General features: G+C 48.5%; 1 protein-coding gene across 3 annotated transcripts in view; it reads left to right on the forward strand.

Annotated features, from left to right (window-relative positions):
- ARAF (A-Raf proto-oncogene, serine/threonine kinase) overlaps positions 1 to 11,246 on the forward strand; it is a 38,750-nt gene extending 27,504 nt beyond the window's left edge. For all 3 annotated transcript variants that reach the window (XM_040406455.1, XM_040406453.1, XM_040406454.1), the window contains exons 14-17: positions 5,418 to 5,536; positions 5,612 to 5,743; positions 5,920 to 6,054; positions 10,177 to 11,246. In XM_040406455.1, the coding sequence (XP_040262389.1) occupies positions 5,418 to 5,536; positions 5,612 to 5,743; positions 5,920 to 6,054; positions 10,177 to 10,317 (527 nt within the window). In that variant the 3' untranslated portion in view covers positions 10,318 to 11,246. The remainder of the gene's footprint in view (positions 1 to 5,417; positions 5,537 to 5,611; positions 5,744 to 5,919; positions 6,055 to 10,176) is intronic.
- The last annotated feature ends 4,545 nt before the right edge of the window (positions 11,247 to 15,791 follow it).

The raw sequence follows: 15,791 nt of genomic DNA on the forward strand, positions 1-15,791 counted from the left end.
AAAAAATATTTTTTTTTTTGATCACTGCACATTCACTTTACACGCTCTGCGGCGATAAAAAAAATCAGTTTTGATATTTTTTATCAACCGCAGCGGCCTCCGGTACTTCGCTAGCCTCCCCTTTGTAAGACAGGCTTGCTTTTTTTCTTGGGTAGTCTCAGGGAATACCCCTAAATTTAGTAGTCCAAAATGTCAAACAGGGGGTATTCTTCTGAAGAGGCCTACAGGATTCTGACCCAGTCGGATGAGGAGTGGGAACCCTCATCTGATGAATCTAGCGGGTCAGAATATGAACCTGTAGAAAGCAGTGGCTCTCTGACCCAAAGTTCGGACGAGGAGGTTGAGGTCCCTGGCAGCACCAGGCGTACCCGGCCCCGTGTCGCTAGACCACAGGATCCGTTTCAAGAGCAGCAGAGTGGGGCTGTCGCTGCCGGATCACGTGGTGAGGCATACACCAGCAGCGCAGCCCTTCCTGGACCTAGTACCAGCACTGCCGTACAACATGGTGACGTGGCGAGCACCAGAAGGGCAGTTGAAGCTGGTACGGTGGCACGTGCAATAGTTACCCCGTCGCAGCCACCGCACAGACAGGCCCGTAGAGCCCCTAGAATCCCTGAGGTGCTGGCAAACCCTGATTGGCAGTCACCAACTTCAGCCGCACCTGTAGTTCCCCCTTTCACCGCCCAGTCTGGAGTTCGGGTTGAGACGGCTCAAATCGGTTCGGCCCTGGGATTTTTTGAGCTGTTCTTGACTGCGGAACTCTTGGACTTAGTCGTGGCAGAGACCAACCAGTATGCCACACAATTTATATCCGCCACCGAACTTAAATTTTTCTGGGCCTTCTCCTCAACATGGGCCTGACAAAAAAGCATGAATTGCGGTCATATTGGTCCACGAATCCGATTCATCACATGCCCATGTTCTCTGCTGCTATGTCCAGGGCACGATTTGAGGCCATCCTCCGTTTCCTGCATTTTAGCGACAACACCACCTCCCGTCCCAGAGGCCACCCAGCTTTTGACCGGCTCCACAAAATTCGGCCCCTCATAGACCACTTCAACCAGAAATTTGCAGATTTGTATACCCCCGAGCAAAACATCTGCGTAGACGAGTCCCTAATACATTTTACCGGGCGCCTTGGCTTCAAACAATACATCCCAAGCAAGCGTGCCCGGTATGGGGTCAAATTGTATAAGCTCTGTGAAAGGGCCACAGGCTATACCCACAAATTTCGGATCTATGAGGGAAAAGATCAGACCCTGGAGCCGGTCGGTTGCCCTGACTACCTGGGGAGTAGTGGGAAGACGGTCTGGGACTTGGTGTCACCCTTATTCTGCAAGGGGTACCATCTTTATGTGGACAATTTCTACACAAGTGTGGCCCTCTTTAGGCATTTGTTTCTAGAACGGATTTGCGCCTGTGGCACCGCGCGAACTAGTCGCGTGGGCTTCCCCCAACGGCTTGTAACCACCCGTCTTGCAAGGGGGGAGAGGGCTGCCTTGTGTAACGAAGAACTGCTCGCGGTGAAATGGAGAGACAAGCGTGACGTTTACATGCTCTCCTCCATTCACGCAGACACGACAATACAAATTGAAAGGGCAACCCGTGTCATTGAAAAGCCCCTCTGTGTCCACGACTATAATGCGCTCATGGGAGGGGTGGACTTCAATGACCAGATGTTGTCTCCGTATTTAGTTTCCCGCAGAACCAGACGCTGGTATAAGAAGGTGTCTGTATATTTAATTCAATTGGCGCTGTGCAATAGTTTTGTTCTCTACAGTAAGGCTGGGAGAACGGGATCCTTCCTCAAATTCCAGGAAGAGATCATCGAGAACCTCCTTTACCCAGGAGGTACCGTGGCCCCATCCCCCAGTGTAGTTAGCCGTCTACACGAGCGACATTTCCCCAGTGTCGTTCCTGGTACCTCAACCCAACCGTCACCCCGAAAAAGATGTCGTGTCTGTAGCAGGAGTGGAATAAGGCGTGACACCCGCTATTTCTGTCCTGACTGTGCTGACCACCCTGCCCTATGCTATGGAGAGTGTTTCCGGAAGTACCACACACAGGTACACCTAGCATAGGGATCACATCTCACCAGGACAGGCACACAGGGCTATTAGGGCCCTTTCACTCACAGCTGCTGCAAACCTCTCCTTTCACCTGGGATAAAGTGCATAACGTACTTCGCCACATCTTTGGGCGATTTGCGCTTTGCACATTGTCCCATGGGGAAGGAGAGGTTTGTTCTATAAAGGTAAAAAAAACTAAACAAAAAAAAAATTACCAGTAAGTAAAAAAGTTAGAAAAGCAAAAAAAAAGTTAATATGTTCTGTTCTAAAGTTAATAAATTTATTGCGTTGCGGCCTGGTTTTTTCTTTTTTTTTTTTTTTTTTTTTTTTTTTTTTTTTTTTACCTTCCAGGTGGACCAACCGATCGACCAGCTGCAGCACTGATGTGCATTCGGACAGAAGCATTGCGCTGCTGTCAGATTACACGCAAGTCGAGGCATATGAGCTGAGGAGGTGGCGGTGTTCATATACTTTGGCAAACTCTTTGTATATATAAAAAAAAAAATCCCGGCAATGATTTATTCATCCACATCGATTGATGTGAATGGAGAAATCTGGTTTGCCAGGGCATACGAGCTAAGTGGGTATGGATGTTGGGCGGAGCTCCTATGTCCTGGCAGACGCCTTTCCCCTCCTTTTTCTTTTTTTGGCAGAGATTTTTTCATCCACATTGATCGATGCGAATGAAGAAATCTGTGCCGTTCATTTTTTTCTTTCAGCCCAGAGGCTGAACGGAAAAAAAAAATCTCATTACCCGTATGCTCAATATAAGGAGAATAGCAGAAACTCCTAATGCTGGGCATACATGTAATGATTGCGGAGACCCTCAAATGCCAGGGCAGTACAAACACCCCACAAATAACACCATTTTGGAAAGAAGACACCCCAAGGTATTCGCTGAGGGGCATATTGAGTCCATGAAAGATTGAAATTTTTGTCCCAAGTTAGCGGAAAGGGAGACTTTGTGAGAAAAAAATCAATTTCCGCTAACTTGTGCCAAAATTTTTTTTTTTATATGAACTCGCCATGCCCCTCATTGAATACCTTGGGGTGTCTTCTTTCCAAAATGGGGTCACATGTGGGGTATTTATACTGCTTTGGCATTTTAGGGGCCCCAAAGCGTGAGAAGAAGTCTGGTATCAAAATGTCTAAAAATGCCCTCCTAAAAGGAATTTGGGCACCTTTGCCCACCTAGGCTGCAGAAAAGTGTCACACATGTTATATCTCCGTATTCAGGAGAAGTTGGGGAATATGTTTTGGGGTGTCATTTTACATATACCCATGCTGGGTGAGATAAATATCTTGGTCAAATGCCAACTTTGTTGGGAAAAAAATGGGAAAAGTTGTCTGTTGCCAAGATATTTCTCTCACCCAGCATGGGTATATGTAAAATGACACCACAAAACACATTCCCCAACTTCTCCTGAATACGGCGATACCACATGTGTGACACTTTTTTGCAGCCTAGGTGGGCAAAGGGGCCCATATTCCAAAGAGCACCTTTCGGATTTCACAGGTCATTTACCTACTTACCACACATTAGGGCCCCTGGAAAATGCCAGGGCAGTATAACTACCCCACAAGTGACCCCATTTTGGAAAGAAGACACCCCAAGGTATTCCGTGAGGGGCATGGCAAGTTCCTAGAATTTTTTATTTTTTGTCACAAGTTAGTGGAAAATGATGATTTTTATTTTTTTTTTTTCCTACAAAGTCTCATATTCCACTAACTTGTGACAAAAAATAAAAACTTCCATGAACTCACTATGCCCATCAGCGAATACCTTGGGGTCTCTTCTTTCCAAAATGGGGTCACTTGCGGGGTAGTTATACTGCCCTGGCATTCTAGGGGCCCAAATGTGTGGTAAGGAGTTTGAAATCAAATTCTGTAAAAAATGACCAGTGAAATCCGAAAGGTGCTCTTTGGAATATGGGCCCCTTTGCCCACCTAGGCTGCAAAAAAGTGTCACACATGTGGTATCTCCGTACTCAGGAGAAGTTGGGGAATGTGTTTTGGGGTTTCATTTTACATATACCCATGCTGGGTGAGAGAAATATCTTGGCAAAAGACAACTTTGTATAAAAAAATGGGAAAAGTTGTCTTTTGCCAAGATATTTCTCTCACCCAGCATGGGTATATGTAAAATGACACCCCAAAACACATTCCCCAACTTCTCCTGAGTACGGAGATACCACATGTGTGACACTTTTTTTGCAGCCTAGGTGGGCAAAGGGGCCCATATTCCAAAGAGCACCTTTCGGATTTCACAGGTCATTTTTTACAGAATTTGATTTCAAACTCCTTACCACACATTTGGGCCCCTAGAATGCCAGGGCAGTATAACTACCCCACAAGTGACCCCATTTTGGAAAGAAGAGACCCCAAGGTATTTCGTGATGGGCATAGTGAGTTCATAGAACTTTTTATTTTTTGTCACAAGTTAGTGGAATATGAGACTTTGTAAGAAAAAAAAAAAAATCATCATTTTCCGCTAACTTGTGACAAAAAATAAAAAGTTCTATGAACTCACTATGCCCATCAGCGAATACCTTAGGGTGTGTACTTTCCGAAATGGGGTCATTTGTGGGGTGTTTGTACTGTCTGGCCATTGAAGAACCTCAGGAAACATGACAGGTGCTCAGAAAGTCAGAGCTGCTTCAAAAAGCGGAAATTCACATTTTTGTACCATAGTTTGTAAACGCTATAACTTTTACCCAAACCATTTTTTTTTTTACCCAAACATTTTTTTTTTTGTCAAAGACATGTAGAACAATAAATTTTGAGCAAAATTAATATATGGATCTCGTTTTTTTTGCAAAATTTTACAACTGAAAAATGTAATTTTTTTGCAAAAAAATCGTTACATTTCGATTAATAACAAAAAAAGTAAAAATGTCAGCAGCAATAAAATACCACCAAATGAAAGCTCTATTAGTGAGAAGAAAAGGAGGTAAAATTCATTTGGGTGGTAAGTTGCATGACCGAGCAATAAACGGTGAAAGTAGTGTAGGTCAGAAGTGTAAAAAGTGGCCTGGTCTTTCAGGGTGTTTAAGCACTGGGGGCTGAGGTGGTTAAAGAAGTTAAAAAAATATACAATTTTTTTTAAATATAAAAAAGTATAAAAATTCTAATTGCCCCATGGGCATCAGCACATCCGATAAAGCCAGTATTATTAAAATATAAAGATATTTATGCCATATGGATTAACGGGGTAAAAAAAAATCTACATGTCTGTGTAAAGTATGGTCGGGTTGGGTCCTCCAGAGAGAGAGACGCTCTTTATAGCTCGATCCTGAATGAGGACCCCTCCTCTATTTACTCAAGTTTCTTCCTTAACCGAACACTAAGACATCTTCCTGCACGAGGGGCTGACTGTGAAGATTGGTGATTTCGGGTTGGCCACGGTGAAGACCAGGTGGAGCGGATCTCAGCAGGTGGAGCAGCCGAGTGGTTCCATCCTATGGATGGTGAGTTCTGCGGTCCGCGTTGTGGCCCGGGATAATCCCTCGCTCTGGTGCCGATCATTGCCTTTTATTTTCCAGGCCCCAGAAGTGATAAGGATGCAGGAGCACAGTCCGTACAGCTTCCAGTCCGACGTCTACGCCTACGGGGTGGTGCTGTACGAGCTGATGGCCGGACTACTACCATATGCAAATATCAACAACAGAGACCAGGTGACCAGCAGGGGCTTCTGGGACTAGTAGTCCTTCTTTAGAAGGTCATTGGGTCTTCAAGTGCCATGGTTTCATTGCCAACCTGTGGGTTTCAGGTCCTGATGGGAGTTGTAGTTTTGCAGAACCCTTTGTCTAAAGCGCGGCAGCATTAATAACTTCTCTTCATCCCTATTCAGATCATTTTCATGGTTGGCCGCGGATACCTCAGCCCTGACCTCACTCAAGTCTCTAACAGCTGCCCCAAAGCCATGAAAAGACTTCTAGCAAATTGCCTAAAGTTCAAAAAAGAGGAGAGGCCTCTGTTCCCACAGGTGAGCTGCAGCGCGACTGGTAACCCCTAGCAACTAAGCGAGTGCAGCTCTGGAGTGTAATACAGGATGTAACTGAGGATCAGTAATGTATGTACACAGTGACTCCACCATCAGAATTGTGAGTGCAGCTCTGGGGTATAATACAGGATGTAACTCAGGATCAGTACAGGATAAGTAATGTATGTACACAGTGACTGCACCAACAGAATAGCGAGTGCAGCTCTGGAGTATAATACAGGATGTAACTCAGGATCAGTACAGGATAAGTAATGTATGTACACAGTGACTTCACCAGCAGAATAGTGAGTGCAGCTCTGGAGTATAATACAGGATGTAACTCAGGATCAGTACAGGATAAGTAATGTATGTACACAGTGACTGCACCAGCAGAATAGTGAGTGCAGCTCTGGAGTATAATACAGGATGTAACTCAGGATCAGTAATGTATGTACACAGTGACTCCACCATCAGAATAGTGAGTGCAGCTCTGGGGTATAATACAGGATGTAACTCAGGATCAGTACAGGAGAAGTAATGTATGTACACAGTGACTCCACCAGCAGAATAGTGAGTGCAGCTCTGGAGTATAATACAGGATGTAACTGAGGATCAGTGCAGGATATGTAATGTATGTACACAGTGACTCCACCAGCAGAATAGTGAGTGCAGCTCTGGAGTATTATACAGGATGTAACTCAGGATCAGTACAGGATAAGTAATGTATGTACACAGTGACTCCACCATCAGAATAGTGAGTGCAGCTCTGGAGGATAATACAGGATGTAACTCAGGATCAGTACAGGATAAGTAATGTATGTACACAGTGACTGCACCAGCAGAATAGTGAGTACAGCTCTGGAGTATAATACAGGATGTAACTCAGGATCAGTACAGGATAAGTAATGTATGTACATAGTGACTGCACCAGCAGAATAGTGAGTGCAGCTCTGGAGTATAATATAGGATGTAACTCCAGATCAGTCCAGGATAAGTAATGTATGTACACAGTGACTCCACCAGCAGAATAGTGAGTGCAGCTCTGGAGTATAATACAGGATGTAACTCAGGATCAGTCCAGGATAAGTAATGTAATGTATGCACTAGGGCTGCAACGAGTACTCGATTAAATCAAATAATTTGACACAAAAAAATCCTCGATGCAAATAAGCTCTTGCTATTACTCCCGCTCCCTGGTCTCCCGCTGGCCCGCAATGCGCTCGGAATACTCATCTTTCCAGCAGGGGGCCTCAGGACACTCCACAGCATGTCCATGGTCCCGCGGATCGATGGAGTGTCGGCGGCTCCCCTGCTGGAAACGTAAGTCTGACAGCCACTTCCCACGCAGCTAATTATCACAGCTAATTACAGACTGTGCGAATAGATGGGGAGCTGAGTTTTCATCACGTATCAGGCCCCTTTAATTGCTCTCAGGAGGTCAAGCGTGTGAACAGCATCCAAACCCCAGTAAGACAGGCCGGGGATCGCACACAGGCTGAATAAAGGAAGACGGTAGAACAGCCAAGACAGGCACTGGCACCCACTCCTCCACGGTAACGCTGCGCTTTATATATTACCCCAACATTTACTGCTGCAGCAAATACAGCTTAGGGTGCTGGAGAGGGGAGAAGCCCCGTACACAGAGGGGAGACATTATATCACCCCTATAGAGTAACAACTGGGGAGAGCTGAAGGCACTGGGGTGGGGGAGAGCTGAAGGCACTGGGGGATAGTGGAGAGCTGAAGGCACTGGGGGATGGGGGAGAGCTGAAGGCACTGGGGGATGGTGGAGAGCTGAAGGCACTGGGGGATGGTGGAGAGCTGAAGGCACTGGGGGATAGTGGAGAGCTGAAGGCACTGGGGGATAGTGGAGAGCTGAAGGCACTGGGGGATGGTGGAGAGCTGAAGGCACTGGGGGATAGTGGAGAGCTGAAGGCACTGGGGGATAGTGGAGAGCTGAAGGCACTGGGGGATAGTGGAGAGCTGAAGGCACTGGGGGATAGTGGAGAGCTGAAGGCACTGGGGGATAGTGGAGAGCTGAAGGCACTGGGGGATAGTGGAGAGCTGAAGGCACTGGGGGATAGTGGAGAGCTGAAGGCACTGGGGGATAGTGGAGAGCTGAAGGCACTGGGGGATAGTGGAGAGCTGAAGGCACTGGGGGATAGTGGAGAGCTGAAGGCACTGGGGGATAGTGGAGAGCTGAAGGCACTGGGGGATAGTGGAGAGCTGAAGGCACTGGGGGATAGTGGAGAGCTGAAGGCACTGGGGGATAGTGGAGAGCTGAAGGCACTGGGGGATAGTGGAGAGCTGAAGGCACTGGGGGATGGTGGAGAGCTGAAGGCACTGGGGGATGGTGGAGAGCTGAAGGCACTGGGGGATGGTGGAGAGCTGAAGGCACTGGGGGATGGTGGAGAGCTGAAGGCACTGGGGGATGGTGGAGAGCTGAAGGCACTGGGGGATGGTGGAGAGCTGAAGGCACTGGGGGATGGTGGAGAGCTGAAGGCACTGGGGGATGGTGGAGAGCTGAAGGCACTGGGGGATGGTGGAGAGCTGAAGGCACTGGGGGATAGTGGAGAGCTGAAGGCACTGGGGGATGGTGGAGAGCTGAAGGCACTGGGGGATGGTGGAGAGCTGAAGGCACTGGGGGATGGTGGAGAGCTGAAGGCACTGGGGGATGGTGGAGAGCTGAAGGCACTGGGGGATAGTGGAGAGCTGAAGGCACTGGGGGATAGTGGAGAGCTGAAGGCACTGGGGGATAGTGGAGAGCTGAAGGCACTGGGGGATAGTGGAGAGCTGAAGGCACTGGGGGATAGTGGAGAGCTGAAGGCACTGGGGGATGGTGGAGAGCTGAAGGCACTGGGGGATAGTGGAGAGCTGAAGGCACTGGGGGATAGTGGAGAGCTGAAGGCACTGGGGGATAGTGGAGAGCTGAAGGCACTGGGGGATAGTGGAGAGCTGAAGGCACTGGGGGATAGTGGAGAGCTGAAGGCACTGGGGGATAGTGGAGAGCTGAAGGCACTGGGGGATAGTGGAGAGCTGAAGGCACTGGGGGATAGTGGAGAGCTGAAGGCACTGGGGGATAGTGGAGAGCTGAAGGCACTGGGGGATAGTGGAGAGCTGAAGGCACTGGGGGATAGTGGAGAGCTGAAGGCACTGGGGGATAGTGGAGAGCTGAAGGCACTGGGGGATAGTGGAGAGCTGAAGGCACTGGGGGATAGTGGAGAGCTGAAGGCACTGGGGGATAGTGGAGAGCTGAAGGCACTGGGGGATAGTGGAGAGCTGAAGGCACTGGGGGGAACGAAGGGTGTTTGGGTCTGAGTTTTTATAAAGGAAAACAGTCTATTAATTCATTTTTTCCTATTAGATTACTCGATTAATTGTAAAAATAATCGGTAGAATACTCTATTACTGAAATAATTGTTTACTGCAGCCCTAGTATGTACACAGTGACTGCACCAGCAGAATAGCGAGTGCAGCTCCGGAGTATAATACAGGATGTAACTCAGGATCAGTACAGGATAAGTAATGTATGTACACAGTGACTGCACCAGCAGAATAGTGAGTGCAGCTCTGGGGTATAATACAGGATGTAACTCAGGATCAGTACAGGATAAGTAATGTATGTGCACAGTGACTGCACCAGCAGAATAGTGAGTACAGCTCTGGAGTATAATACAGGAGGTAACTCAGGATCAGTACAGGATAAGTAATGTATGTGCACAGTGACTGCACCAGCAGAATAGTGAGTGCAGCTCTGGAGTATAATACAGGATGTAACTCGGGATCAGTACAGGATAAGTAATGTATGTACACAGTGACTGCACCAGCAGAATAGTGAGTGCAGCTCTGGAGTATAATACAGGATGTAACTCAGAATCAGTACAGGATAAGTAATGTATGTACACAGTGACTGCACCAGCAGAATAGTGACTGCAGCTCTGGAGTATAATACAGGAGGTAACTCAGGATCAGTACAGGATAAGTAATGTATGTGCACAGTGACTGCACCAGCAGAATAGTGAGTGCAGCTCTGGAGTATAATACAGGATGTAACACGTTGTAGTCGTTCTGTAACCTTTCGTACGGGGTTCACACATTCATAGACTTTCTGTTTCTCTCCTTTAGATCCTTTCTTCTATTGAGCTGCTGCAGCGAGCTCTCCCAAAGATAGAGCGCAGCGCGTCCGAACCTTCACTCCACAGAGCGGTCAACGCTGAGGACCTCAACCCCTTCCTGATTACCACCCTGCGCCTTGTGCCTCAGTGATCGGTCCCCCCCAGGTGGCAGTGTCTGATCCCGGGGGCCGCAGTAGCTGTCCTGTGCTCGCTCTCACTTCACACTTCTCTTTTCTCCTAACTTCTCGTCTGCGTCTTCACTTGACTCTTCCTCCAAGCGGCTTCTCTTTCTGGCCATCCTCCAGTGATCTACAAGATTTACTGGGTGAGCCGGTTATTTTATTTTTTTCTCCCAAGAGGAACGCACCCGCAAAGAGTTCAAAAATGTGTGTCGTGGGGATAACAGCCACAAGCTGCTACCATGTTGAAATCGTACTGTAACCTGCAAACATCACGAGAGCCAATTTCTCAGTCTTGATTGGAGCTCCCCTTTAAGGTAGTGGAGGAACCTGATTATCGGAGCCTGGTTATTTGTTCGCCATTACGGGGCGGTACGTAGGACAGTGGCTTCTGGGTCGTCGAGAACCATTGAAGTCAACGGTTTACTGTTTAATTATTTTCCATGAACGGTTCAGGCGACCCGACGCCTGTACGCCCCCCAACCCCGGGCACATGTGGTTTAGCTGCTCGCCAGGACCTGCCTCCTGTCTGTCGCCAGCCGTGAATCCGAGGGAGGAAGATATTTATTTCTACACAGGTCTGATTCTTCTGCAGAGGTTCCGTTTCCGTTAACTGGGGAGAATCGTTTGTAAAAATGAGATTTAAGGTTTTTTTTTTTTTTTTTTTTTTTTTTCTAGCATCATCCCCGCTTCGTTTATGTGTTAAGTTTCCCATCTTCTGGTGCGAGGATGGCAGTTGTGGGTGGGGAGGAGGGGGTTAAATTTCGCCTGGTCATGCTTGAGAACCCATAAATTAAAACTGTACGGTGAGGGACGTGAATACAAATCAGAAATGCATTGAATATAAGGACGTGTAATATATATATATAGTTTTAAATAAAATAAGTTTGGTGTAAAAAAATAAAATAAAAAACACTTCTCTATTCTGTATAATCACCCCCCCCCCCCCCATTGACCAAAGTAGAGCCCCCCTACAAGTGTTTACCGTTTCTTTGGAGGACCCTCTGCATCACATAGAGCGCACTCAAGGTAATACTGATACAAGGATGTCTGATTTAAAGGGCATTTCTGAGATATTTTAACGGATGATCATCTGTATCTAATGGGTGGGGGGTCTGACACCCGGGACCTCTCACAATCAGCACAGCGCCGTACATTGTATAGAGGCCGTGTTTGGTATTGCAGCTCAGTCCTGTTTATTTCAATGGTGCTGAGCTGCGCCTAGGTCATGTGACCGTTGAACTTGACGTGAGAAGGCCATGGAGCTACTGCAAGCGCCGATGGCGTCGGACCCCCACTGATCAGATACTGATGGCCTATCCTATGGAGAGGCCATCAGTTAAAATATCTTGATCCTTATCCCCCCCGGCTTAGTCTTCCTCTGTCTCCCTGAGCAGCGCGGGGTTAGCTGGCCCGGACTGCTGAGATTGGGAACGGAAGGACCGGACAGGGTCAGCAGTGGCCACAGCAGAAAGGAGTTTCTTGGTACGGTTATCTCCTACCAGCAGCGCCCCACAGGGACCCGGAGCCATCTTGCCTCAGGCTGCTCGGCTCCGCGATCCTGCCGCCTCCCCTGGATCTCCATTGGTTGATCCTCCTGGTGTTAATAGATGGAGCAACACAGGGCAGCCTCTAAGCCTAGTACACAAACTCTCCTTTGGTTATGCTCCTCTCTTACTCTGCTGGGCAGAGGCTGAAAAATCATGGCCACTATAGCCTCTTGTCAAGCGGTTCATTGACCAAGTACAATCAGATATGAAGGGGCATCTGTCAGCAGTTTTGTTCCTATGACACTGGCTGACCGGTTACATGTGCACTTGGCAGCTGAAGACATCTGTGTTGGTCCCATGTTCATATGTGCCCGCATTGCTGAGAAAAATTATGTTTTAATATATGCAAATGAGCCTCTAGGAGCAACGGGGGCGTTACCATTACACCTAGAGGCTCTGCTCTCTCTGCATCTTCCCGACCTCTGCATTTTGACAGGGCCAGGAAGTAAATGTCGTCATGCATATATTCAAACATCATTCTTTTCAGCAATACCTGTGAAAGGCCTGGAAGCCTTGTACAGGCTCTGGCCTATCACCATCAAGTAATGGCTTCCCCGATCTCAAGGCGGGGAAGCAGCTTTGGCCCCGGGAGAAGAAAGCTGCCTCAGATGCAGTGGTCACTATTGAAACGTTAAATGTCTGTGATTGGAGTTATCGCCGATTGCAGGCATTAGCCCCAGGTATTTGCTGTTTGAAATAGCAGAAACCCGGCAGCTCTACTGCTTGTAAAGACCCAACTTCTGCCGTAGATGTATGGCAGCCATCTGAAAGGGTTAATAGTGGGTGTCTATATTCCTCCTGCACAGGGGAATCCTTAATAATGGGGATATCGATTTTATTTCAGTGCTACCCTAGATCCTTTTATGGATAAATTACGACCAGACCTTTGGGGCATCGGGCTGGAGCGCTTAACTTAGTAGATATGCGGAGACGTTTTGACCTTAATTTGCAGCAGTTCTCGTTACTCTGTGTCGGCGGACTCCTTGTCCAGAACAGACCTGGCCTTTATTAATATGGATCTGCTGCTGTGTGGTATATCGGCAGAGAGGTATCTCGGACCATGCACCGTTAATGGTGGCGCCTCAATCCTGTGTGGCTTGATGTCTTACCCACAGCAAGTGTAAACCGACAGAACACAGACGAATACTGGCACGACAATGAGGGAACGTCTAATGCCTTAAAGGGGTTGTCCGGTGTCCTACACTGATGGCCTAGGCTCAGGATAGGTCATCGATATCGGATCGGTTACATGTGTAACGGGAGGGCTTTGGCTTCCTTGGCTAGAAGAGAGACCCCTCAGATTGCAGGATCGGAAGGGGAAAGGGTAACCGAGCCTAACGATATCTGTGATCAGTCTGTAAGCCATTACTCTAATCTCTGCCTCTAGACCAGGGATCAGCAACCTGCGGCACTCCAGCTGTGGAGAAACTACAACTCCCAGCATGCTCCATTCACTTCTATGGGAGTTCTGACAACAGTCAAGCAAGTGTGCATGCTGGGAGTGGTAGTTTCCCCACAGCTGGACTGCCGGGGGTTGCTGATCCCTGCTCTAGACTATCTTTTTCGAGGGAGGGTCTGGGCTATTATTTGGGTGGTGATTGCCCAAGGGGCCGGCTGAGGTCCACAGAAGTTGAGGTGGTCCGGACGGCTTTCCGAAACATGCGCGGCGTTCCCTCCACTCATTTCTATGGCAGTTCTGAAAATAGCCAAGCGAGCGTGCTCGGCTATGTTCAGCAGTCCCATAGAAAAGAGTGGAGAGCGCACCGCCACCGATCTCTTCACTTCTATAGGACGGGTGGAGATAGCGAAGCCAGCGCTCGACTATTTTACTCAGTCCCATAGAAATGAATGGAGGGCAGCCGCTATCCGCTCACTTAAGGGGGTCCCGTTCTAGACATAGGTACGAGTCCCAAAGGTGGGACCTGATCCTAGCGATCTGCCACCAATGTCTCACATGAGACTACCCCTTTAAATCGAAACTCCCTTAAAATATCCTTCTGTATCCCAATGGGTGCAATTAATACTCTACTATCATTCCGTAAGGCAACGTACGCTGTTCGGGGGTCCCCTAAACGATTTGTACAGATCCGGGGTCTTTGGATTCAAGCTCAGGACGACTCTCGCCTTAGATCTTGCTAAGAGCTCATTTGCATACCGTCTTCCCAGAATTCCAGTGGAGCGTCGCCTGGCCTATAAGACTCCATAAGGAGATACAGGATCCTCCAGATTAAAATTTCAATAAACCAAACCTGTTAATAGGTAAAAATCCCCGAATCCTCGCTGACGGCCTGTATGGTCAGTGGGCGTAATGTTGCATTTCACCACTAGAGGGGGCAGTAAGCCATGTAATTCCTTAGCATTACCACTGCTGCCTATGTGTCCAGATGGGGATTCCTGTGAATAAGACCAGAGCGCCCCCTTAACCATGGAGGAACGGGGGGTCCCCAGCAGCACAGAGTATTACAGGAAAGGCGTGTGCTGATCAGGAAGGTTTGATGGCAGAAAGTCAAGGGATCCCACAGCAGCACAGAGCATTTTCAGAAGAGGGGGTGTGCAGATCTTGCCAGCTGGCTGTGAGTTTTTCTTTCGTGGGATGATGGTTCAGGGGGAGAACTAAGAGGTGTGATCACAAACAAGGTATAGAGCCCCCAGCGGCACAGAGTATTTCAGCAGCGGCCTGTGCTGATCTTGTGGTCAGTGAGCTCAGGGCAGGGCTGTATGTGACTGGGCAGCATCACAATGGGAAGAGGGCACACTGACTGGTCAGGAGCAGGGTCCCACAGCAGCACAGAGTATTTCAGGGGTGGAAATTGGAGACCGGCGGGAAGTCACTGACAGATGGGAGAGGAGCACAGAGTATTTCAGGAGCAAAGCCTGCTGATCTTGTGGGATATAGTGGTCAGGAGAGGAATGGAGACTGATAGAAGGTCATTGGCTAATATTGAGCCCCCAGCAGCACAGAGCATTTTTAGGATGAGACAAGAGGTAGGTCAAATATTGACAGCAGAACAGAGTATTTCAGGAGCGGGCTCTGCTGAATATATGGGATATAATGAAGTTAGGAGGGGAATGGAGACTGATGGGAGGTCATTACATGATATTGAGAGAAGCAGGGTTCCCCCCGCAGCACTGAGTATTTCAGACACATGTTGACAGCAGAACAGAGTGTTTCAGGAACTTGCACGCCAGACGGGTTTTGCTTTCAGAGAATAATTTAATTCGGACAAATCACATTTTCGTGCCCCCCTTGGGGGGCGGCTGTTTCACTTTTGCACACAAACGCTGACACACGTTACACGCACATGTCATGGCGCCCGCTCCGTGCGGGCCATGGAATAAGTTCTTTAATATAGTCATGATATAATATATTACTCTGAATACTTAGGACGATCATATCACGATAGTAACGGTACGGCAAGCTGCAGAGCACGCACATCACAACAGTGTTACCGTCACACGAAAAGTAGACCGGGGATGGGGGGGAACACAGCGTGGGGGGGGGGGGGGGTACAGCCATGAAAAGGGGGTGGGAGGACAAAATTAGGCCATTTTTGAGGGGGGAGGTCAACAGAATATTTGTGGGAGGAGGGGGGGGGGGGGGGGTCACAGGCAGGAACACCGCAACACACCACGTTTCAAAAGAACTGACGGAACCGGGAGGGATAGATACGGAGAGCGGCCGGCAGGAGAGCGCGGGAGAAACACACAACATATACAAAAAAGGAGCGTCGCCGCGTCTGTATACACGTATGTACACGGAGGACTGGCACGCCCTGTGCCCGCACCCTCGTCTCGTCATGCATTCTCTACGAAGGTCCTAAGGGTGGTACCGCTGCAGGAGCTCTCTCGGCTCTGCTGTTCCATACGACGGTATTTCTAGGTGGCGGGGAAGGGGT

Source organism: Bufo bufo, chromosome 8, assembly GCF_905171765.1.
Source record: "Bufo bufo chromosome 8, aBufBuf1.1, whole genome shotgun sequence".
In the NCBI taxonomy this organism is placed as follows: domain Eukaryota; kingdom Metazoa; phylum Chordata; class Amphibia; order Anura; family Bufonidae; genus Bufo; species Bufo bufo.